Source organism: Myxocyprinus asiaticus, chromosome 8, assembly GCF_019703515.2.
Source record: "Myxocyprinus asiaticus isolate MX2 ecotype Aquarium Trade chromosome 8, UBuf_Myxa_2, whole genome shotgun sequence".
Taxonomy (NCBI): Eukaryota; Metazoa; Chordata; class Actinopteri; order Cypriniformes; family Catostomidae; genus Myxocyprinus; species Myxocyprinus asiaticus.
This window is the reverse complement of record NC_059351.1, coordinates 15,523,506-15,548,018: the sequence shown is the minus strand read 5'-3', so window position 1 is coordinate 15,548,018 and position 24,513 is coordinate 15,523,506. Positions and strand designations below refer to the sequence as shown.

The 24,513-nt window shown below is 39.9% G+C and overlaps 1 protein-coding gene across 1 annotated transcript in view; it reads left to right on the top strand.

Moving 5' to 3' along the window:
- The window catches only part of LOC127445438 (sodium/glucose cotransporter 5-like), a 52,739-nt gene that overhangs the window by 26,488 nt on the left and 1,738 nt on the right, over window positions 1–24,513 (top strand). The window contains exons 10-14 of the mRNA XM_051705511.1: window positions 11,518–11,625; window positions 13,249–13,399; window positions 13,946–14,114; window positions 22,979–23,194; window positions 23,652–23,742. Coding sequence (XP_051561471.1) covers window positions 11,518–11,625; window positions 13,249–13,399; window positions 13,946–14,114; window positions 22,979–23,194; window positions 23,652–23,742 — 735 coding nt within the window. The remainder of the gene's footprint in view (window positions 1–11,517; window positions 11,626–13,248; window positions 13,400–13,945; window positions 14,115–22,978; window positions 23,195–23,651; window positions 23,743–24,513) is intronic.

Here is a 24,513-nt window from a genome sequence, read left to right as displayed (position 1 = left end):
TTGCTGGCCAATTAAGAACAGGGATACCATGGTCCTTAAACCAGATACTGGTTGCTTTGGCACTGTGTGCAGGTGCCAAGTCCTGTTGGAAAATGAAATCTGCATCTCCATAAAGTTGGTCAGCAGCAGGAAGCATGAAGTGCTCTAAAACTTCCTGGTATACGGCTGCGTTGACCTTGGACCTCAGAAAACACAGTGGACCAACACCAGCAGATGACATGGCACCCCAAACCATCACTGACTGTGGAAACTTTACACTGGACCTCAAGCAACGTGGATTGTGTGCCTCTCCTCTCTTCCTCCAGACTCTGGGACCCTGATTTCCAAAGGAAATGCAAAATTTACTTTCATCAGAGAACATAACTTTGGACCACTCAGCAGCAGTCCAGTCCTTTTTGTCTTTAGCCCAGGCGAGACGCTTCTGACGCTGTCTGTTGTTCAAGAGTGGCTTGACACAAGGAATGCGACAGCTGAAACCCATGTCTTGCATACGTCTGTGCGTAGTGGTTCTCCCCCACATTTTTGAATGGGTTTTGTTTCACAATCCTCTCCAGGGTGCGGTTATCCCTATTGCTTGTACACTTTTTTCTACCACATCTTTTCCTTCCCTTCGCCTCTCTATTAATGTGCTTGGACACAGAGCTCTGTGAACAGCCAGCCTCTTTTGCAATGACCTTTTGTGTCTTGCCCTCCTTGTGCAACGTGTCAATGGTCGTCTTTTGGACAACTGTCAAGTCAGCAGTCTTCCCCATGATTGTGTAGCGTACAGAACTAGACTGAGAGACCATTTAAAGGCCTTTGCAGGTGTTTTGAGTTAATTAGCTGATTAGAGTGTGGCACCAGGTGTCTTCAATATTGAACCTTTTCACAATATTCTAATTTTCTGAGATACTGAATTTGGGATTTTCCTTAGTTGTCAGTTATAATCATCAAAATTAAAAGAAATAAACATTTGAAATATATCAGTCTGTGTGTAATGAATGAATATAATATACAAGTTTCACTTTTTGAATGGAATTAGTGAAATAAATCAACTTTTTGATGATATTCTAATTATATGACCAGCACCTGTATATATATAAAAATCACATGTACATAAGTATTCACAGCCTTTGCTCAATACTTTGTTGAAGCACCTTTGGCACCAATTACAGCCTCAAGTCTTTTTGAGTATGATGCTGCAAGCTTGGCACACCTATTTTTGGGCAGTTTCTCCCATTCTTCTTTGCAGAACCTCTCAAGCTCCATCAGGTTGGATGGAGAGCGTTGGTGCACAGCCATTTTCAGATCTCTCCAGAGATGTTCAATTGGGTTCAAGTTTGGGCTCTGACTGGGCCACACAAGGACATTCACAGAGTTGTCCTGGAGCCACTCCTTTGTTATCTTGGCTGTGTGCTTAGGGTCGTTGTCATGTTGGAAGATGAACCTTCGGCCTAGTCTGAGGTCCAGAGCACTCTGGAGCAGGTTTTCATCAAGGATGTCTCTGTACATTGCTGCATTCATCTTTCCCTCGATCCTGACTAGTCTCCCAGTTCCTGCCGCTGAAAAACATCCCCACAGCATGATGCTGCCACCACCATGTTTCACTGTAGGGATGTTTTTGGCCAGGTGATGAGCGGTGCCTGGTTTCCTCCATACATGATGCTTGCCATTCAGGCCAAAGAGTTCAATCTTTGTTTCTCATGGTCTGAGAGTCCTTCAGGTGCCTTTTGGCAAACTCCAGGCGGGCTGTCATGTGCCTTTTACTGAGGAGTGGCTTCCGTCTGGCCACTCTACCATACAGGCCTGATTGGTGGAGTGCTGCAGAGATGGTTGTTCTTCTGGAAGGTTCTCCTTTCTCCACAGAGAAACGCTGGAGCTCTGTCAGAGTGACCATCGGGTTCTTGGTCACCTCCCTGACTAAGGCCCTTCTCCCCCGTTCGCTCAGTTTGGCCGGGCGGCCAGCTCTAGGAAGAGTCCTGGTGGTTCCAAACTTCTTCCATTTACTGATGATGGAGGCCACTGTGCTCATTGGGACCTTCAATGCTGCAGAAATTCTGTACCCTTCCCCAGATCTGTGCCTCGATACAATCCTGTCTCGGAGGTCTACAGACAATTCCTTGGACTTCTTGGCTTGGTTTGTGCTCTGACATGCACTGTTAACTGTGGGACCTTATATAGACAGGTGTGTGCCTTTCCAAATCATGTCCAATCAACTGAATTTACCACAGGTGGACTCCAATCAAGTTGTAGAAACATCTCAAGGATGATCAGTGGAAACAGGATGCACCTGAGCTAAATTTTGAGTGTCATGGCAAAGGCTGTGAATACTTATGTACATGTGATTTTTTTCGGTTTTTAATTTTTAATAAATTTGCAAAGATTTCAAACAAACTTCTTTCACATTGTCATTATGGGGTATTGTTTGTAGAATTTTGAGGAAAATAATGAATTTAATCCATTTTGGAATAAGGCTGTAACATAACAAAATGTGGAAAAGTGAAGCGCTGTGAATACTTTCTGGATGCACTGTATAAACTACAATATTCAGTTTTTTGTAAAGGTTTACAGTTGGAAAAATATGAGTTTTTATTAGTTTTGTGTTACTGAATACAGCATTAAATGAAGTAGGTATTAGGCTAAGTTAGAATACAACAGAGCAAACTTTAGCAAAAAACAAACAAAAAAACAAAAAACAAAAAAGTAATCCACATAGCGCGTTTTTTTCTTTTATACCTCTAATTTCATATGGCTATAAGTTGTTATAATTTGGTGACTGTAATAAACCTGCAGAAGTGTCTGTGATTTAATTAAAATGTCAGAACCTGTCTTGGTGTGATTATTTCATTTAATAAACAGTCCCTGACTATGGGACTAATAGCTTATTTCCCCTCATGAACATGAAATAAACTATATTGTCTGTTATTTGACCACATGTTGTACTGTGGATAAGTAACATTCTTTTTTTTTTTTTTTTTTTTACCCAACCTATTTAAATATTTTATTTATGCATGTCTCCATTAATATGTTGTGTGATAGCATCCAACTTTTAATGATCCATGGTGATGAGGTGACACTCTTATCTGACTAATGTTTAACAAACTCTTTCTATCATCACTTTGGAGTCCTTTTCCTCAGTTAAACAGATAGGTAAAGTCCTTCCAAAATAGGCTCGTGGGTAAATGTTCCTTTTGTTGAACACTAAAATGAATATTTGCAGTGAAACTGCAATAAAAGAATGAAATGTGCAACTATTTGAATCTCTAATAGCACAGCTCTATTATGAGTTTGTTTCATTCTTTAAAGGGTTTAAAAATTGTATTACTTATAGCTAAATAAACTAATATATATATATATATATATATATATATATATATATATATATATATATATATATATATATATATATATATATCAGAAGAACTTAAAATGCTTAGTGATCACAATTTAAGTGTGATGTAATAAGCAATGTGTTTAACTGAATATAACTGTATACCTGAATGTTCCCTAAAGTACAGAATTGATCAGTATAGAATTGATAGCCACTAGCATTAAATAAATGATTAAATATATGATCCCAAATAATCAAGTCTCACTCACAGGTGTTACTTCCATCTCTTATTTTCAAGTACTGTATTCTGTATGTACAATGACAAATCATGCAATGCACACATCAAAGGCATGTTGCACCAATTCCGATCTTCTCCGTTATATGTTATATAAATATTAGTCACATGAAATAACGTTACCATAGCCTAATAATTGAGGAAGCAGTCACAAATGAGTGTGATTCTTATTGGAAAGTTAAGGAAAGCTTCAAAAACATATGAAGTAAAACACAAGATTAGCAAGTACCCAGAAAACAGTTTATTAAGTCCTTGGCACACTGAACAAAATTAAACAGCCCCCATTTTTGCCTGGATCACACTTTGCCAGTGGTACCAGCGACTGCAGCTCAATCTGAAAGAGACAATGACATTGACATCACATGAGTATGCATTTATTTTAGCAAGATCATGTCAGGTTAATACACATTTAAAGTTTGTAAAGCAACCTGAAATTCCAAATTAGTTTTAATATTACCACAATGAAATGTCCACTTACAGTGTATTGTGTGTAATGATATTCGCTCCAAAACAAAAATCTGTTATGTCTTTGTGGTAGCTGCAGACCTGTCTACTTGCATCACTGCTCATTAGAACTGTGCATCTGCACAATACAAAATAAGACTGTATCATGAAAACAAAGTATTAATCAACATTTCATGCATTTTAAGTAGCAATTTCATATTACTGCATAAATTGATAAGTGACCCATATGGATGGCACATTTGCCATAAGGTGTTAAGACTCAGAAACTGTAGACTGAATGAGTGTAGTTTGTCCTGTGTCATTGGCAGATTTTGAAACCTTAACTGTTAAAAAAAACACCTCTTTGTGGAAAAATACTTAAACAAACTGTATCCCAATGTAGTAATCATTCATGCAAGACCACACAAAGCTCACTGACTGATCAAAAGCACTTTTAACAAAACCATCTATTGTTACGGAAATGTAAACAGTTGTAGTTTAGACTCAACCTTGTCAACACTTTTTATTACCTAAAAATCCTTCATACAAGTTGAATCATGATGGTGGTGTGCTAAAGTTTTCAGTTCCACTTCAACGCGCATGTCAGGATAATTAATGAATATTCATGTATGCTCCGCCCGCAGGAACTGAATATATTGTAACACCGGACATCGGGTTCCATAAGCGCCGATGACGCGTCAGTCTGGTCGAGACTGTTGAGTCAACAGTTATGTGTGTGCCGGTGTTGTGTCGAAGCCAGTCTCAACAGTTAGTGTTCCCCTTAGTGCCTTTAAACATTAAACATGGGGGAACAATCCCACTATGTTTAATTTTTAACACCGCTGTCGAAGTCTTTTTCCCCTATGTTTCCCCTTAGATCAGTGTCAAAGTCTGTTATCCCCCCATGTTTAATGTTTAACCTCAACACAGGGAACACTAACCGGGGAAACATTGGGGGTTGTGTCGAAGTCTGTTCCCCCTTTGTTTCCCCTTTGTTGAAGTCTGTTCCCCCTATGTTTCCCCTTAGATCAGTGTCGAAGTCTGTTATCCTCCTGTGTTTAATGTTTAACCTCAATGCGGGGAACACTAACCGGGGAAACATTGGGGGTTGTGTCGAAGTCTATTCCACCTATGTTTCCCCTTTGTCGAAGTCTGTTCCCCCATGTTTCCCATTTGTCGAAATCTGTTCCCCTTACGTTTCCCCTTTGTCGAAGTCTGTTCCCCCTTTGTTTCCCCTTTGTCGAAGTCTGTTCCCCCTTTGTTTCCCCTTTGTTGAAGTCTGTTCCCCCTATGTTTTCCCTTAGATCAGTGTCGAAGTCTGTTATCCCCCTATGTTTAATGTTTAACCTCAATGCGGGGAACACTAACCGGGGAAACATTGGGGGTTGTGTCGAAGTCTGTTCCCCCTATGTTTCCCCTTTGTCGAAGTCTGTTCCCCCATGTTTCCCATTTGTCAAAGTCTGTTCCCCCTATGTTTCCCCTTAGATCAGTGTCGAAGTCTGTTATCCCCCCATGTATAATGTTGAACCTCAATACAGGGAACACTAACCCGAGAAACATTGGGGGTTGTGTTGAAGTCTGTTCCACCTATGTTTCCCCTTTATCGAAGTCTGTTCCCCGATGTTTCCCCTTTGTCGAAGTCTTTTCCCCCTTTGTTTCCCCTTTGTCAAAGTCTGTTCCCGCTGTGTTGAATGTTTAATGGCGATACGGGGAACACTAACTTGGGAAACATGGGGGAACAGGGGGGAAGGGGCAGGAAAGTGAAACACAGACAGCTTCCCATTTTTTTTACCCCTGACTTTAGGGCTGGAGATTTGGCTCACATTGTAGCGCATTTCAGTGGCTCCAAAAGTAATCGGACAATTAAGCCTCACTTAAAAATCTAGGACTGTTATTGCATTAGCTAACAAAATATAAAAACCAAGTGTCATTATTATAATTTTTTTAAAATAATAGCACAAGCACACATTTTCAAGCAATACAAATAACATGTATGGTTTAACATTATAAAACAGTAGAAATAGGCCTACTGTTCAAAATTAAGATTAAGTATTTAAAGGAATATTCCAGGTTCAATACAAGTTAAGCTCAATCGATAGCATCTGTGGCATAATGTTGATTACAACAAAAATGAATTTAGACTCATCCCTCTTTTCTGTAAATAAAGCATAAATCAAGGTTACAGTGAGGCACAATCAGGGACGGATTAACCACCGGGCCAATTGGGCCATTGCCCAGGGGCCTCTAAACCCAAAGGGCCCAGACCTCTTAATCAATTATTTATTGATTTATTTATTTATTTTAAGATATCTATTATAAATCCATATAAATGTCAGCCTTATGTGAAATACAATGCATGCTGCACTACAGTGCGAGCACAGACACTCGAGTGCGCCCTCAGGGAATCTCCGTCTCACAGGTGCAGTGTGTTTATTTGAAGGACTACAGAGAAGAGCGTCTGATTTACAAAACACTTCTAAACACAAAGATAATGTGCAGTTTACCCTGGCTGTGCACAAAGCTGATGGTTTAAATTCATATAAGCGACAGAATTCGTGCAACAGCGTGGATGACTTTAAAAGTCCTGCATGCATTTAATGTTTAATGATAAAGCGAAAGATGCCTTAATACCCTAAATATGTGCAGGGTAAACTTTTGTATTATTTGGTTAACCGCGAGAGTTCACAAACAATTATTCTGTTATTTGTCGTGACTTGGGAATAAAGAACATTTATTGCCATGGATACGTCAAACACAATCTCAGATTAGCAGGGAATAAAGTATACAGTGAGCTATGAGCTTAAATAGTACAAAAAAAAAAAAAAAAAAAAAAATATGAGCTTAAATAGCACAATACATCGAACAAAAATAATCTCTGTCACTGCCTGCAACATGCCTATTCTTAATCAATGGAAAATGTGTAATTCTGCCCGAGCAGGTTCACTTTCCATGTACCTGGCCCTAAACCTGTAGGTTTGTCAGGGAACGTTGGACTCTAAACACGTGCAGAATAACCGAATAGTGATTTTGGTATTTGAATACCCTGCACATCCCTATTAATAACGCAGGATTTTGGATCGCTTCATAATTAAAAAGTACATTTAATTGGCCTTGTAAGACATTGCTCCAAACTTTTCTTCCATCAATTTAAAAATCCAACCAAATCTGCCAAGCATCCTGTTGTGCATAAAGGTGAAAATAGTCACGTCATGGGGGGCCTCCATGGTGTACAGGCCCATGGGTCACTCAGTTCTTAAACTGTCCTTGGGCAAAATGGAAGTGAATGGGGCCAATTTTTGGAGGGTTTCAAGGCATAAATTTGAAGCCTATAATTTTATAAAAGCACTTACTGTACATTAATTCTTCTGTTAAAACTCGTGTATTATTTGAGCTGTAACGTTGTTTAAATTATAATTTTAACAGTAATTTTAGGGTTTTAGGTTTTGTTGACATAACATTGTCATGGCAACGATGTTGTAAAATTGGCTATGACTTTACACAGAAAAGATTAGTAAGTGATTTTATCAGACTAAAATCATGTTTACACGCATATTGTGCATGTTTTGTGGCTATACTTTTGAAAATTGTGAGTATTTTAACTTTCAAAATCCCAATCACCCGATTCACTTTGATCGTAAGTGCCTCACTGTAACCCAGATTTTTGATTTTTTTAAAGAAATGGAGGGACGAGTCAAAATAATTTTTGTGGTAATCAACAATATGCACGATTGAGTTTAACGTCCTGATTTCTTGCGTAACCTCCGTTCCATGATGGAGGGAACGAGACATTGTGTCGATGTAGTGACACTAGGGGTCACTCTTGGGAGCCCGAGTTACCTCTGGTCTTTGATAAAAGACCAAAGAAAATTGGCGAGTGGTATTTGCATGCCACTCCCCTGGACATACGGGTATAAAAGGAGCTGCGTGCAACCACTCATTCAAGTTTTATGCTGAGGAGCCGAGACAAGGTTCGGCCATTTCAGCGGGTATTTCAGCGTTGTGGCAGGAGGGACACAACGTCTTGTTCCCTCCATAAGGGAACGGAGGTTACGCAAGTAACCAGGATGTTCCCTATCTGTCACTCACTCGACGTTGTGTTGATGTAGTGACAGTAGGGGTCCCTATACAAAATGCCGCAACTGGCTGAACTGTGTTACGTGAACTGGCGGTGTGTGACGGGCAGACCACAGTGTGCCTCATAGCCAGCGCACCAGGCTGACACGTAACCTCCCTCAACACTGTTATGAGTGTCGAACGGCCCTTTGGGACAAGTCGACTACCCAAAAGATAGAGACAGGCTAGCCCAGTCATGGCCTCTTTTCCCCTTCTTTTTTTCCACTCCCTAAAAAAAAGGGGGATTATCCGACTGGGCCAACCTGGTCTAGTCGGAGGGTGTGCAGAGGACACTGCGGAGACCACACCTCACCCAAGGAAGATGCAGTTTGCCAACAGGGAAAGGAATTAGCAGAAGATATACATCGCATGGGGTTACCTGCAGGGAACCACCACATGTGGAGCACCTACCCCAGTACAGGGCTTTAATTAGCATGTGTACTGGGCCAGCAGCGAGTCTCTCCGAAAACTGGACTGCCACAGGGCTCGGAGGAAGTCAACCAGGGAACACAGTTTGTGAACACTACTGGGAGTTAATGGCGCATGTCTTCAGCTCAGGGGAGGTGAAAGGCACTATGTGCAAGCGATACACCCGGCCGGCTGTCCCGGACTTACCTGCTTGTATTGCGTGTTACTACATAGGACGAAACCGGTTCCACCCGGAGGTTGTAGAACCTCGCAAAGGTGTTGGGTGTTGCCCAGCCCGCTGCTTTGCAAATTTCTGTTAGAGAGGCACCCCTGGCCAGGGCCCAGGAGGCAGCTACACCCCTGGTAGAATGGGCTCGTAGCCCTACCGGGGGTGGCATGTCCTGGGCATGATATGCCATAGTTATGGCGTCAATGAGCCAGTGGGCGATCCTCTGCTTGGAGACAGTGCTTCCTTTCTGCTGTCCACCAAAGCAGACAAAGAACTTCTCAGAGATTCTAAAGCTCTGCGTGCGATCCAAATAGATGCGTAAAGCGCGCACCGGACACAGCAACGTCAGGGCTGGGTCTGCCTCCTCCTGGGGCAGCGCTCGCAGGTTCACCACCTGGTCCCTAAAAGGTGTCGTGGGAACCTTGGGCACATAGCCCGGTCGGGGTTTCAGGATCATGTGAGAGTAGCCCGGACCGAACTCCAGGCACGTTTCACTGACAAAGAATGCTTGCAGGTCTCCTACCCTCTTGATGGAAGTGAGTGCAGTCAGGAGGGCAGACTTCAAGGAGAGCTTGAAGCCTTAAGCTCAGCTGACTGCAAAGGGCTCAAAGTGGGCTCTCTGTAGACCCTGAAGAACTACAGAGAGGTCCCATGAGGGTATGAGGCACAGTCTGGAGGGGTTCAGCCTCCTGGCACCTCTCAGGAACCTGATGATCAGGTCGTGCTTCCTTAAGGACTTACCATCCACTGTGTCACGGTGTGCTGCTATAGCGGCTACGTACACCTTAAAGGTGGAAGGGGACAGCCGCCCTTCCAACCTCTCCTGCAGGAAGGAAAGCACTGATCCGACTGCACATCTCTGGGGGTCTTCCCGCTCGAGGAGCGTGAGGTCCGAGAACCACGTCTGGGTGGGCCAGTAGGGTGCTACCAGGATGACTTGCTCCTCATCCTCCCTGACCTTGCATAGGGTCTGTGCAAGTAGGCTCACTGGGAGAAATGGTGTGCAGGGCAGAGGTGGCTTGTCCAGCAGCACTGTAGGCTATGGCCGTCAGGGACGACGTGAACCTACAGGCCTTGGACGGGAGCTTTGGGCGTCCGCGCCAGGTGGCGGCACTCTGCGGGCATAGGTGCACCGTGAGCACCTTATCCAACGGGGTAATCGCAGAATAGCCCCTGGCCGCCCTGCCATCGAGGGTAGTGAGGGCGGGGGAGCTGAGAGATTGGGACCGGGCAGTAAAAGGTGCCTCCCACGATTTTGTCAGCTCATCATGCACTTCCGGGAAGAAAGGTACTGGAGCGGGGTGTGGTTTGAGCGGCGCCCAGGAACAAATCATCGAGCCGCGAGGGTTCAGGGGAGAGCGGAGGGTTCCACTCTAGTCCGACGCTCATGGCCGTCCAGGAAAGCATGTCCATCATTTCCGCATCAGCCTGTGACTGGGCGACCGCCCCCGAGGGGGGAAGCTCAGCTGAGGCTTCTGCATCCGACTGGACGAGCCCGCTCTCCAATGCTGCACTCGAGAGCTCATCAGCTTCAGGCTCCAAACAAGAGGTCGAACTTGCCGTGAGACGAGCCGGCGGACTCGGCAGACAAGCGTGCTGGGGAATGGGAGGTCCATGGGGAAATACCCGGCGGAGGTGGTCCCATTGGGGTCCCCAAATCGCCCCCAGTGCTAGCCGCGCTGGCCTCATACCCGTAGGTAGAAGGACTGAGGAGGGGAGATGCTGGGGTGGCTTGCTTTCGTAAGACTGCAACGTTGCCATGGTCATGTTCTCGCAGTGAGTACATTATCCATCCACGAACGCTGTCTCTGCGTGGGTCGTGCCTAGACACGAAAGACAGCGATCGTGACCGTCTGAAGTTGAGAGGTAACGACCGCAACCAGGAATAACACACAAACGGAAAGGCATCTTTAAAAAGATGCGTCTTTATAAAGACGCTCCGCGTGTGCCGCTCTTTTAGAGAAATATACTCTTTTAGAAAAATATACTCTCTTTTTTCTGCCGAAGCGCCCAGGGGCGTTCTCTGCAGTGCACCACTGCAGAGGAGGGAGAAGCTGAATGTGCGCCGTCAGATCCAGCAGAGGTGAATGAACAGTCAGCTCAGTAAACATCGACCGTTCGGCTCCGAAGAGAAAATCTGAATGAGTGGTTGCACACCAGCTCCTTTTATACCCGTATGTCCGGGGGAGTGGCATGCAATTAGCACTCGCCAATTTTCCCAAGAGTGACCCCTAGTGTCACTACATCGACACAACGTCGAGTGAGTGACAGATAGGGAACTTGTATTGAACCTGGAATATTCCTTTAAGTTTGCAGATGCCACTTGATTTGATACTTAGCAATCTTATACAATGACATCCATAAAGTTTTAAGTGTCCAAGGGTTTTTGGGGCCTCTGTATGCATTAAGAACAGACATTATAGTTGTACATGAGCCTGCAGACATCTACAATAGACAATTTTTCAGATGCGTGTTGGATTTGTTTTTTTTATTGTTTTTTTTTATGTGTCCAAAGTTCAAACAAACACACACATGTTTGTTCAAAGTTAAATGCTTGGACTAGTTTCCAAAATGGAAATGGTACACAATTGTAATATACATGGTTTATTTTATTTTCATTTTATGGAAGTGTTCTATGGCTGTATCTAGTATTCTGTGAATTGAGTATTCTTTGTACACTTATATGTCTATACTTGTACATAATTTTTCTGTTTTCAGACACAGTGGCCTGTGTTGATCCTGAGGAGTGTGTGAAGGTGTGTGGTGCAGAGGTGGGCTGTTCCAACATCGCTTTCCCAAAACTGGTCATCGAGCTCATGCCGAGCGGTATTCAGAATTTCTTAATGTTTTTGTGTGTGTTTTTTCCCCTTCAAATGGTACATATTCAATACAGTATATCTGATACACTAGTAAACAATTTGACACAATTTACCTTTTAATCAAAAGGTATGCTTAAATGCTTGAAATTACATTTGTAGAAAAATACAAATAGTGCCGTTAAATAATTTCTTTGCAAAACGAAAATTTGAATTAAATTAAATGTTTTTTTTGAGATGAAAGAGTTGAAGCAGATAGTGAAGGTAAAGAAGCCAGCAAGCACCCAGGATACATTAAATAACCCAGATGGCACCTGATGAAGTTGATTGAGAAAATGTGTGCAGAGCTGCAGGGCCATAACCACAATATACTATGAGGGGGACAAGTCCCCCCCAATAATCAGATATGGCCAGATTGTCCCCCCCAATAATTGATATCCTTGTTGCTGTTCTGCTGCAGTCCATTATGCACCACTGTCTAATTGTCATTAAGTTGTGGCAGGAATAACATAATGGTTTAAAAAAGCATAATTTTTACCGTGCTCAGTAGTCTAACACCGCTCGTCAATGTCACATGAGATCAAAATCAATGAAGGCGGGACTCAAGTTTAAGAAGCTGAGCGGGAACTTTGTGGATTATTCCAGCGCCGCACATCAGCAAGCAGTTCAGGTTAAGACTGTTTGTGTCATGTGAGATGTAAGTATCTAACTAAACATGCAATATTTGACCACTGTTTTATGATTGAAATGTTGTACCGGCAGACAGTAATTTCCAAGGATGCAAACTATTCACCGTTTGGTGAAATTCGCCATTTTAAATTGAAAATACACTATATGGCCAAAAGTTTGTGGACACCATATGTGCTTGATGAACATTTGATTTCAAAACCTTAGGCATCAATTTCACCCTTTGCTGTAATAACAGCTTCCACTTTTTTGGGAAGGCTTTTTCCACTATACTGTATGTAGTAACATGGCTGCAGGGATTTGCTATCATTCAGACACAAGGCTATCAGTGAGGTCAGGAACTGATGTTGGTCGATGGGGCCTGACTTACAGTTGCTGTTCCAGTTCACCCCAAAAGTGATCAGTGGGGTTCAGGTCTGGGCTTTGTGCAGGCCAGTCAATTTTTTCCACGCCAGACACAGTAAACCATTTCTTTATGGACCTCACTTTGTTCACAGGGGCATTGTCATGCTGGAACAGAAAAGGGCTATCCCCAAACAGTTGCCACAAATTTGGAAGCACACAAAGCCCAAGCATTACATAAAGAAATATTAAGATTTTTGTTTACTGGATTTAATGGAGTAACCAAATTCGTTAATTAGAAGGAGTTGTCCACAAACATTTGGCCATATAGTGTATGTCATTTACAGTACGTGATTTGTATGTCGTTCATAACTGTTAATGTGAAAACATTAACGGAGCAGTTTTCAGCTAATCAGGCTTAAGACAAAGAGCGAATGTGTGTATATTGTAAAGGAATTTAATGTATGTGGTAATCTGGCAGGCTTTTGAAGTAGCTTTTTAGAAAATTCTCTTGACATTGTCTAAGAAAATTATCTATAAAAAAAAAAAAAAAAAACCCACAGTGTTAAATGAAAAGAATTGACACAGAAATTGTGTGTTCCAGGCCTCCGAGGGTTAATGATAGCTGTAATGATGGCCGCTCTAATGTCATCACTAACCTCCATTTTCAATAGCAGTAGCACACTCTTCACCATGGACATCTGGAAGAAGTATCGCAGAGGTGCTACTGAGAAGGAACTGCTGCTGGTTGGCAGGTGTGTATGTGTGTGTTTGCAGTTAATGTGTAGAATTGAGTCTCCAATGTACTGTAAAACCATCAATCATTATGACTTGAAAATACATGTCATCAACCTATAATGTCATGGTGTTTTTCTATGCAAAAGCAATCACATGTACAAATATAAGAATGATTTATGTACTCAAACATGCTCAGCCATATCAGGGCTTTTTCTAAGCATACGTATGGGGGGCGTAAGCAAAATCCTTCATAATAAAAATCAATCTTAATATCTAATGCAATTGTGTTTCTCTTGTAAATGTATCTATTTTTAAGAAATGCTTTTGCAGTGTCCCCAAATTACAGTAAGCTGCAAATATTTCTGATTAAGGTCTCATAATATATAGTAGGCTACTGGAGACTTGGAGAAATCACATTAGCTAATTACCTGATTAACCAACAACTTTCCCTTTTATATTCCATAAACTGTATAAGACCTGTTGGTGAAACCCAATTAAAGGTAGAATGTTACTAAAAGCTAAGATGATAAAATGTGTGTCCATTTATTTTATTTTTTTTTAAGAATAGTGACTGTTATTCTGGTGGTGATAAGTGTGGTCTGGATCCCGATTCTTCAGAGTGCCAACAGCGGTCAGCTCTACGTTTACATCCAGTCGGTGACCAGTTATCTAGCCCCTCCTGTCACTGCTATATTTGTATTGGCTGTTTTCTGGAAAAGAACTAATGAGGCGGTAATGCAAAAATGTCTTTAACTTCTCTGCGCACACAAATACAATGAATGAACACATAACTGACCTTAGTAAACATCCTCGTAAAGATTATGTGCATATTTACATGCAGACATTTACAGTCACATGCATTCAAAGACAGCACTTCTCTAAAGTGGAATACCTGGCCTTGCTATTTTAATGCGTCAGTGTAGTGAGGGCGTGCGTGTTTGTCTGTTCAAAGAAACAAAGAGTGTGCGTGTCTCTGAGTGAAAGTGAAGTCATTGTCAGTCATAATGACTATCTCTTGTACAGTACACGACAAGTATAAATATAGATATATACCTAAATATATAGATATATATCTACATGGATGGATGGATGGATGGATTGACGGACGGACAGACAGACAGACAGATAGATAGATAGACAGATACATTTTGTTGACCAATATTATTATCATTATTATACAGTTTCCTCAAGAAGCTCAAGATCTTCCCTTACACATCACTTACACAAGATCTTACACTTCTTGCAGGAAAAAATAAATAAAAAATACATGACCGAAATTATGCGGCGTGCATATTTTGGCTTTCATAATATTCTTTTGCGTGCTTAATTTTTAGGGGATAAAACAGATTAAACCCACACCAGATATCACACCTGTTTTATTAACAAGCCGCTCTTCATTTTCTTGACTTGTTTGGGAGTGGTCCCATTCTGTGGAGATGTTTTTCTCTCAGGGTTTTCCCTGGGTCAAAAATGATTAACTCTGTATAGCCACATGAAAAAATTGTCAGAAAATACTAATTTTTTGACATTACACTATTTTTAGTACCACTAGACAAACTTTAAAAAGAAATCATAAAAAAATAAAATAATAATGTGCATGTGTTTTTTATTTTATTTATTATGTATCATATTTGATACATAAGGCTTTAAAGGTCATTATCCTCCTGAGGCCTGCAATTCATTTTTGTGTTGGACATTTGTTATTTAACTTTCTCTTAGCTCATACATGCTACAGTGGTAAATTTTGGGCTATTATCAGAGGACTCCCTGGGCTTTTCAGAGATACAAAATGTTTGAGAGTTTGGCCATGACAACTTCCTCTACTTGGTCTCTAAATATGGATTGAAATTTATCACAGTTCAGTTCAGCACATCAAATACTATATGAATAAAATATATATTTTTTTTCAATTATCATATGTATTTTATGCACCAAACACTATATTGACATTTAAAAAAAGAGAAATTGTAAAACTTTTTTTGCTGAGTCTCAGGAACTTATGGTAAGATGACTTCATAATAGCTTGTAATGTAAAATAATGAGATCTTTATAATGACAGAGCAGGCTGCATATATGAAAATACACAGAAATGTTAGTTCACACTTATAAATTATTTTTCTTTTTTTTTTCTTCTTTTTTTTTGTGGTAGGCATGAATGGAATGGAATGGTGATTGAGAGATATAACTCAAAAGCCTGTTATATCATATCTGATACATGTAAATTCAACTGGCTTTTTCAATAAAATAATATACAAAATTTTAACCAAGCACAAGTTGCTTATATTCAGCAAATACTCATTTTAAAATATAAGTACATTTACATTTGGCAGACGCTTTTATCCAAAGTGACTTACAGTGCACTTATTATAGGGACAATCCCCCTGGAGCAACCTGGAGTTAAGTGCCTTGCTCAAGGACACAATGGTGGTGGCTGTGGGGATTGAACCAGCAACGTTCTGATTATCAATTATGTGCTTTAGCCCACTACGCCACCACCACTCATATAAGTAACAATATAATCATTACTGTTACTTTTACTTTATTAAAATAAGCTGTCATTTATCCTAACATAAGAGTCACTTTTCGCGCAAGTCCAACGCCATTTTAAATAGATCGATATAAACATTGAAACCACGTTTTTCACAATTAACCACTAGATGGTGCCATAAACATGTGAAACTTACATACCATAATTTTTTTTGGCTTTTCAGTTTGAACAGAGGGTGAAACAGGAGCCATCAAACGTTGTGTATCATATTTGATACACACAGCATTATAGGGTTAAGTAGAGTGAGTTATCTCACTCTGCGCTTTCCTGTAAATAACGGGAGGCCTGTTGGACTTCACGTGCATAACACTCACATGAAACAGAGATGCGTGTGTCGGATGAGAAGCATATTATTCATATCGCCTAACCAATAGACACATATAACCTAATGATTTTTGTTATTTTAATATTTCTTTGTAAACATAAATATATGAGGCAAATTGCAGATTGTTTTTTTGCTTTGCCCCCTTTTGAATGTTTATTATTATTATTTATTTATTAGACACTAATTCCATGATGGCCATTATTATTATTTTTTTATATATAGAATAGCAGCTAAACAGAACAGATGTTTTTCGTTCATGTTGTGTCATTATTATATCACGTTATTATGCATAGTCCATCGCTTTACAGAGCAACATAAACACCTAAATTATATGATTTTTTTCCAATTTTTCCAGTAAACTTTATAATTCCTGGACACATTGGCTGGCACAACATTTCTTAGTGGAAACTCTGATCTAGGCCTAAGTGATTTATATTGTTCGGCAAAGGGTATTCTTCTGTTGAAGTAGATTAATTAACCAGAAAAACAAGTTGCTCCACCTAGGCTCTTCAGTAGTGTCTGAATGTTCTTTAATCATTATTATTGCATCATATTATCTTTTGTTAACTGTTACTGTATTGATGTTTCTGACAAACCAGTGTGCATTGTGTCTGTCAGATCTTTTCCAGGAATCAACAGGGATGCAGATTTATTGAAAAAGAGAAACAGCGTGCGTGTGTGCATGTATGTGTGTGAGCAGTGTGCACAAGACACAGAAAGAGCGGAAAAGTCTAGTGATTCATAATTTTGAAAATGTTTAGATGTATACAAAGATATCTGTATTTAGAGAGTGTAGAGAGACTGACTCGGTCATGGTATTCGCAGTGCATTATGGGAGTGGGCAGTCATTGCTGGGCTCTTTTGCCGTAGTTTATTTGCCATGATTCTCTGATTGGTGAATTTCCCCCCTGAGGATCATGGTTTGTGTAGTTCTTCACCAGAAATTCTGCTATAAAACTTGGATTTCAAGAAATGAGGTTGAAATAACTCAGACTGATGATTTCAACAGAAGCATAGTATATCATGGATTAACAACTTCTGAGCTCATATCTTTAAAGGCTTAAAGTTATTGTTAAAACTACGTAAAACATTTTTTGGTTACAATTAACAAATGTTCATTATTGAGTGAGTACATGAAAAATCTGTGTTCAAAAGCCCATAATTGTCTCACGGTAAATCTGACGAAGTGCATGTATCTCGAAACATCACGTTTGTTTATCTCATTAAATTAATTTAGGAGCAACAGTGTGCCAACTTGTTTTTATGTGTGTTTTTATTGATACATATTGATTCAAACAATTTTTGGAGGTGCATGCTTTTTATGTTTTTTGATACTTGTCTTACGGTAAGCCTTCAATAATGATTTTTATTTAGAGCTATCGGGTCGGATTTGGCACGAAATTGCAGGCTTACGTCATTCGTCCTTGCATGTTTATGTCATGTCCGTAAGCTCAAAAAGAAGGACTGGCTGTGTGTCGGCTGGAGAAGCTATGGTGGTTAAGGTCAGACACAGAGCAGAACAACAAGCGGCAGGACATCAGTTTGAATCAAACCATGAGAGCCTGAAACAACTCCTCTGCAAGTTGCTTGCAATTTTAGGTTTTCTACCATAGATTTAGCTAGAGAGCCCAAAGTACTATAGTACAGCTTTAATAATCAGTTCCCTTATTTTTTGTGATTAACATTTTTTTATTGATTCACACATCAAACAAAGAAAAGCAAAACATATATACACAGAATCAACATTTAACCCCCACTACCACCCCTCCCAATCCCCAACCCCCAACCCCACCCCGACCCTCAACAAACACCCCTGTGGTCACACATTAGCATGCACACACACACACACACACACACATATATATATATATATATATATATATATATATATATATATATATATAAAATCACACACATTATTAACTACATCTCTCTCTCCACTGAATCAATTACCTTATTGAAAAAATGAATGGAATTTTTACTTCCGGAACCAGAGTGTTGTGCTATATTACTATTGCACATATGGTAGGGGTTTTTCAAAATCTCTGACCTAAAGAGGAACTACTTAGGAGATTTGGGTGTGGACTCTTTTGAGCAGTCTTGTGAGCATTCACCTAGCAATGACCCAGAACACCCTAGCAACCACCTAGCAACTGCACAGCAATGCGCTTATAACTATTTAGAACATATTAGCAATTGAACACCCTAGCATCATGGTAGCGAGTTTTTTATGGGCAAGCACCACTCACACTTTAAATCTAAAAATCTATTGAAAATGTAGTTTCGTTTGTAACCGTGTTTTGAAAAAAAAATGGCATAAATGGCTGTATCAGATGGACAGTCGAGCCCTAGAGTTACCGAATCTAACATTCATTGCTCCCGTTGACTGTAGCACAGTCCGCATGGGATTAGCTGTTAAACTGGTAGCTTTACAAAAGAATATAAACCTGTTGAACAAAACATTTCCCAACTTTAAAACTGGGAGGGTGGGATCTCTGAATTCTTGTGCTAATTTGCCATTTTGAGCCTGAGGGGTCTTAAACTTGAATGTTAGCCCTCATACCCCTTGGCATTAAGGAAATACTTTGTTGAGGTAGTCAGAACTCAGATAAGCATAATTGCTTTCTAAATATTTTCAGTAATCTACAGAACTGCGCAAACTAACTGTTTGAGGGCTTGTTGTTGTTGTGAAAGCTAATCATGCCATGAGAAAAAGGAAGCTTGCCTACTGAAGACACTTTAACTACCCTGCTGGCATTCTTGTGGTAATAAATTGTTACCATAAACATACAGTGCATCCGGAAAATATTCACAGCGCTTCACTTTTTCCACATTTTGTTATGTTACAGCCTTATTCCAAAATGGATTAAATTCATTATTTTCCTCAATTCTACAAACAATACGCCATAATGACAATGTGAAAGAAGTTTGTTTGAAATCTTTGCAAATTTATAAAAAAAAAAAAAAAAAAACACACATGTACATAAGTATTCACAGCCTTTGCTCAATACTTTGTTGAAGCACCTTTGGCACCAATTACAGCCTTAAGTCTATTTGAGTATGATGCTGCAAGCTTGGCACACCTATTTTTGGGCAGTTTCTCCAATTCTTCTTTGCAGGACCTCTCAAGCTCCATCAGGTTGGATGGGGAGCGTCAGTGCACAGCCATTTTCAGATCTCTCCAGAGATGTTCAATCGAGTTAAAGTCTGGGATCTGGCTGGGCCACTCAAGGACATTCACAGAGCTGTCCTGGAGCCACTCCTTTGTTATCTTGGCTGTGTGCTTAGGGTCGTTGTCCTGTTGGAAGATGAACCTTTGCCCCAGTCTGAGGTCCAGAGCGCTCTGGAGCAGGTTTTCATCAAGGATGTCTCTGTACATTTCTGCATTCATCTTTCCCTCGATCCTGACTAGTCTCCCAGTTCCTGCCGCTGAAAAACATCCCTACAGCATGATGCTGCCACCACCATGCTTCACTGTAGGGATGGTATTGGCCAGGTGATGAGCAGTGCCTGGTTTCCTCCATACATGACGCTTGCCATTCAGGCCAAAGAGTAAAATCTTTGTTTCATCAGACCAGAGAATTTTGTTTCTCATGGTCTGGGAGTCCTTCAGGTACCTTTTGGCAAACTCCAGGTGGGCTGTCATGTGCCTTATACTGAGGAGTGGCTTCCGTCTGGCCACAGGCCTGATTGGTGGAGTGCTGCAGAGATGGTTGTTCTTCTGGAAGGTTCTCCTCTCTCCACTTGGTCACCTCCCTGACTAAGGCCCTTCTCCCTCGATCGCTCAGTTTGGCCGGGTGGCCAGCTCTAGGAAGAGTCCTGGTGGTTCCAAACTTCTTCCATTTACGGATGATGGAGGCCACTGTGCTCATTGGGACCTTCAATGCTGCAGAAATTTTTCTGTACCCTTCCCCAGATCTGTGCCTCGATACAATCCTGTCTCGGAGGTCTACAGACAATTCCTTGGACTTCATGGCTTGGTTTGTGCTCTGACATGCACTGTTAACTGTGGGACCTTATATAGACAGGTGTGTGCCTTTCCAAATCATGTCCAATCAACTGAATTTACCACAGGTGGACTCCAATCAAGTTGTAGAAACATCTCAAGGATGATCAGTGGAAACAGGATGCACCTGAGCTCAATTATGAGTGTCATGGCAAAGGCTGTGTATACTTGTGTACATGTGATTTTTTTTTCCTGTTTTTTATTTTTAATAATTTTGCAAAGATTTCAAACAAACTTCTTTCACGTTGTCATTATGGGGTATTGTTTGTAGAATTTTGAGGAAAATAATGAATTTAACCAATTTTGGAATACTTTTCGGATGCACTGTATTTGTATGAGTGTGTGCATGTGAATGACTATGTTTATGCCAAATATAGTACAAGAATAAGCATGCAAGTTGAGAAGTTATCTAACTTTTTAACTTATGTAATTATACTTTTTACTTTCCCTATGCAAAATGTGTTTTTTTGGCAAAATACCTACTGTAAATAAATATCAGGCACCCCACAATGATATACTGTATAACATTATTTTACAGGAATTCTTGGCTATTCAGGGGACTTTCACCACATGCTCCACCCTTAAGTACCTTGAATAAGCAAATATGTGCTTGTCATGCCAGAATGTTTGTGGTGGATCTCAACTCAGAGTTCATTCAGAGTTTCCTTCAAATATCTGAAGCATGTAAAAAGTAAGAGTAAAAGGAATAGTTCACCCAAAAATAACTTTTTTTTTCTGCTAAACACAAACAAAGATTTTTAGAAGAATATCTCAGCTAGGTCCATTCAGTGCAAGTGTATGGTGAACAAAACTTTGAAGCTAAAAAGCACATAAAGGCAGCATAAAAGTAATCCATACGAATCCAGTGGTTTAATCCATGATTTCTGAGGCGATTCAGTCGGCTTTGGGTGAGAACAGATCAAAATATAACTCTTTTCTTTCACTGTACATCTTGCCATTGCAGTCTCTAGGCACCATCATGATTTTAAGCTCAATTAAATTTACTAGCACTTGCCGCATGTGCAGAGCGCTAGATGGCACTAAGTAGTGTAATCAAGCTTGAAATTATGATTGCCAAGGAGACTACTGATGTCAAGATTTATAGAAAAAGGAGTCATATTTTGGTCTGTTCTAACCCAAAATCTATTGTATCGCTTGGGAAGACATGGATTTAACCAATGGAGTCGTATGAATTACTTTTATGCTGCCTTTATATGCTTTTTGGAGCTTCAAAGTTCCAGTCACCATTCACTTGCATTGATTGGACCTACAGAGCTGAGATATTTTTTATAAAAATCTGTGTTTGTGTTCTGCAGATACAAGAAAGTCATACACATCTGGGATGGTATGAGGGTGAATAAATGAGAGAATTTTTATTTTTGGGTAAACTAAGACATTTCACTTAACCATCACCCATGCTCAAACGAACACTCAACACACGTGCAAAAAAGAACACTGGTATTGGTATGTAGTTGTAAGTGCCATCTTATGACAGCAGGTGCAGAGCATGCTATATACTGTAAAAAAAAAATGTCACCCATAAATGAATATTCTGTCATCATATCCAAACCCATATGATTTTCTTTCTTCTGTGGAATCCAAAAGGAGATGTTCTATAGAATGTCTTAACTGCTATTTTCCATGTAATGAAAGTGAAAGGGACTAGGACTGTCAAACTCCAAAAATTCACCATTTGAATATGTACAAGTGTGAATGGGATTCGAAAGCTACCCTTGAATTTCAGTCTTAAAGCTCTCGTATGGTTTAAAAAGACTACAAATATAGCAAAAGTCATGGACTACTTTAAAGTAACTTTTAAATTTGTGTTCGCTGTAAGTTTAAATAGGAAATTAAAGCCTGGTCTTATTAAAGCATTTTTGCAAAACAATTTTTATGTGGCTTGTTGTATGACTTGCTGTACATTCCAGATGAAATTAATTTGAAATTAAATTAAATTCAGTTGCTAAAACAACAATTAACAAGTAAAATGGCAGATTATCAGTGCATAAACATTTACTTTTTGCCCTGTTTCTTACACAATGCTATCACATATGCTATGACATCAAAACGCTTTTAAACTATAGTGCATGACTTGTAAGCTGATACATTTTAACGTTGCCATTACTGTACATAACCAACTACATTTGTAAACTTTTTCGAGTGTAATCAAATTGTGCAGTAGCTCAACTAACAGAGTGTTGCACTTGCGACGCAAAGGACCTGACAGAATGCGAGTCGACACGTGGATCAAAAATGTTGTAGAAGCACCAAAAAATGGCCTTTTCGTGTCACATTTGCTTTTTATGAAACTATTGGTCAGGTTTAGGTTAAAGGTTTAGGGTAGGGAGGTAGGTTTTGTTGATTTAAAGCATGGCAGAGCATTAACCTTCAAAACCTCAATTGTATGGGAAAAAATTTAACTCGCTTTTAGCGCCACTCAGTGGACATTTCACATCAGAAATGCCGTGATACTTTTAAGTAGCCATGTAATATTATTTTGCAATTTTCAAGAGATCAGGCCCAGAAAAGACCAGTTTGGACATTCTGCCAAACATCTGTTTTTGTTTTCTACTGAAGAAATAAAATCATACAGGTTTGGAATGACATGTATGAGTGAACAATGTCACAATATTCATTTTTGGGTGAGCTATTCCTTTAAGGGAGATTTAAAAAAAAAATGTTTTCCAATGTGTGTTTGTTGTATATTGTATACATAGGGAGCATTCTGGGGTCTGATGGTGGGACTAGCAGTGGGGTTGAGTCGGATGGTCCTAGAGTTTGTATACCCTCCTCCACGCTGCAGTGTGTTTGACCCTGCACCCTCTGTCCTACGGAGCATACACTACCTGCACTTTGCCATCATCCTCTGCACCCTCACTGCTATTGTTGTTGTGGTGATCAGCCTACTAACTCCACCACCCACTGAAGAACAGGTAATATTCTAATAATTTTACATTATTAATACACTAGTTTTTTTCTAATCCTAGAAATACAGAATTCCTATTGGAATTCCCTTCTTATTTTGGAACCAATCCCAAAGGATCCTATAAAAAAAAATTCTTAGGATTCCAATACACAAAACTGGAGGCCAAATTCACTAAACAGTCTGTATAAATTAACATTAACCAAGATTAATTAAACCTGATTGTAAAGTGTTACCACAGATGTTTGGGCATGTTTGCACTGTTCGCAAACACTATTTTTGGGCATGTTTGCACTGTTAACTGATCTGCATAATTCCTTAAGTGAAACAAAAAATGCAAACATGCATGCAAATAAACAACACAACTTAATTCCCCCATATAGATCTTTTAAAACACACATTATAGTTACCAATAGGACTATTATGATTACTGTCCGGTTGCAAGACTTTGTTTTATTTTGTTTTAGACTCATAATCTTACCTGGTGGACACTCAACAGCAGCACTGAGAGAGAAATACCTTTACAGAAAGTTACTACACTCAGCCGCAGGACAGAAGGTATGGAGCACACACACACACACACACACACACACACAGGCACTAATCCTGTTTCCTGCCGCAGAGTGGAGGTGTGATCGGAGTTTACTGCAGAGGGCCTGATGATAGATCTCTGAAAATGTTTTGCGGTCTATTCATTGGGGTGTGGTGGTGTTATACATCTGTGTATCAGTTGACAAAACAAAAGCGAGTATTATATGCGTGTGAACACACACAAGGAGCTAAAAACAAATACCAGTTGAGATTTTTTTTTTTTGTATTTTGAAAGCTTGAACGCTTGCTGTATTAAGCATATTAAATGACTAAATACTACAGTGTGCTTATATGCATGTCAGTGTGAAAAGTGTTTGTGCAATCTTTCTTTGAAATAAATATTACTATTGTATATCTCTTTGAAGTATCTTGAAGTACCATGTACATCAAGGGGTGGGGTGGGGGGGGGGTCTTACTAGAAAAAAGAAATTATGATCCAATTTGTAAAATGGCTAGACATTTAATTTTTTTTTTTGGCTTAGCGTAAAGCTGACAATTTACACAAGCTTTATTTCTATTTCTTCTGCTCCAAACTTACTTCAAACTTACTTCTCTGTCTGCTCGTATGAATGTAACATCATAAGAAAGTGTCTCACCGCTGTTCAAATGCACTTTGTATCGCATCATTTATACGTATAAATGTTTTCCATCTGAAAGGACTAAATATTAAATGAAACAAATGACAATAAAATGCAAAGTAATCTCTTCAGTAATCAAAATACTTTTTGAATGTAACTT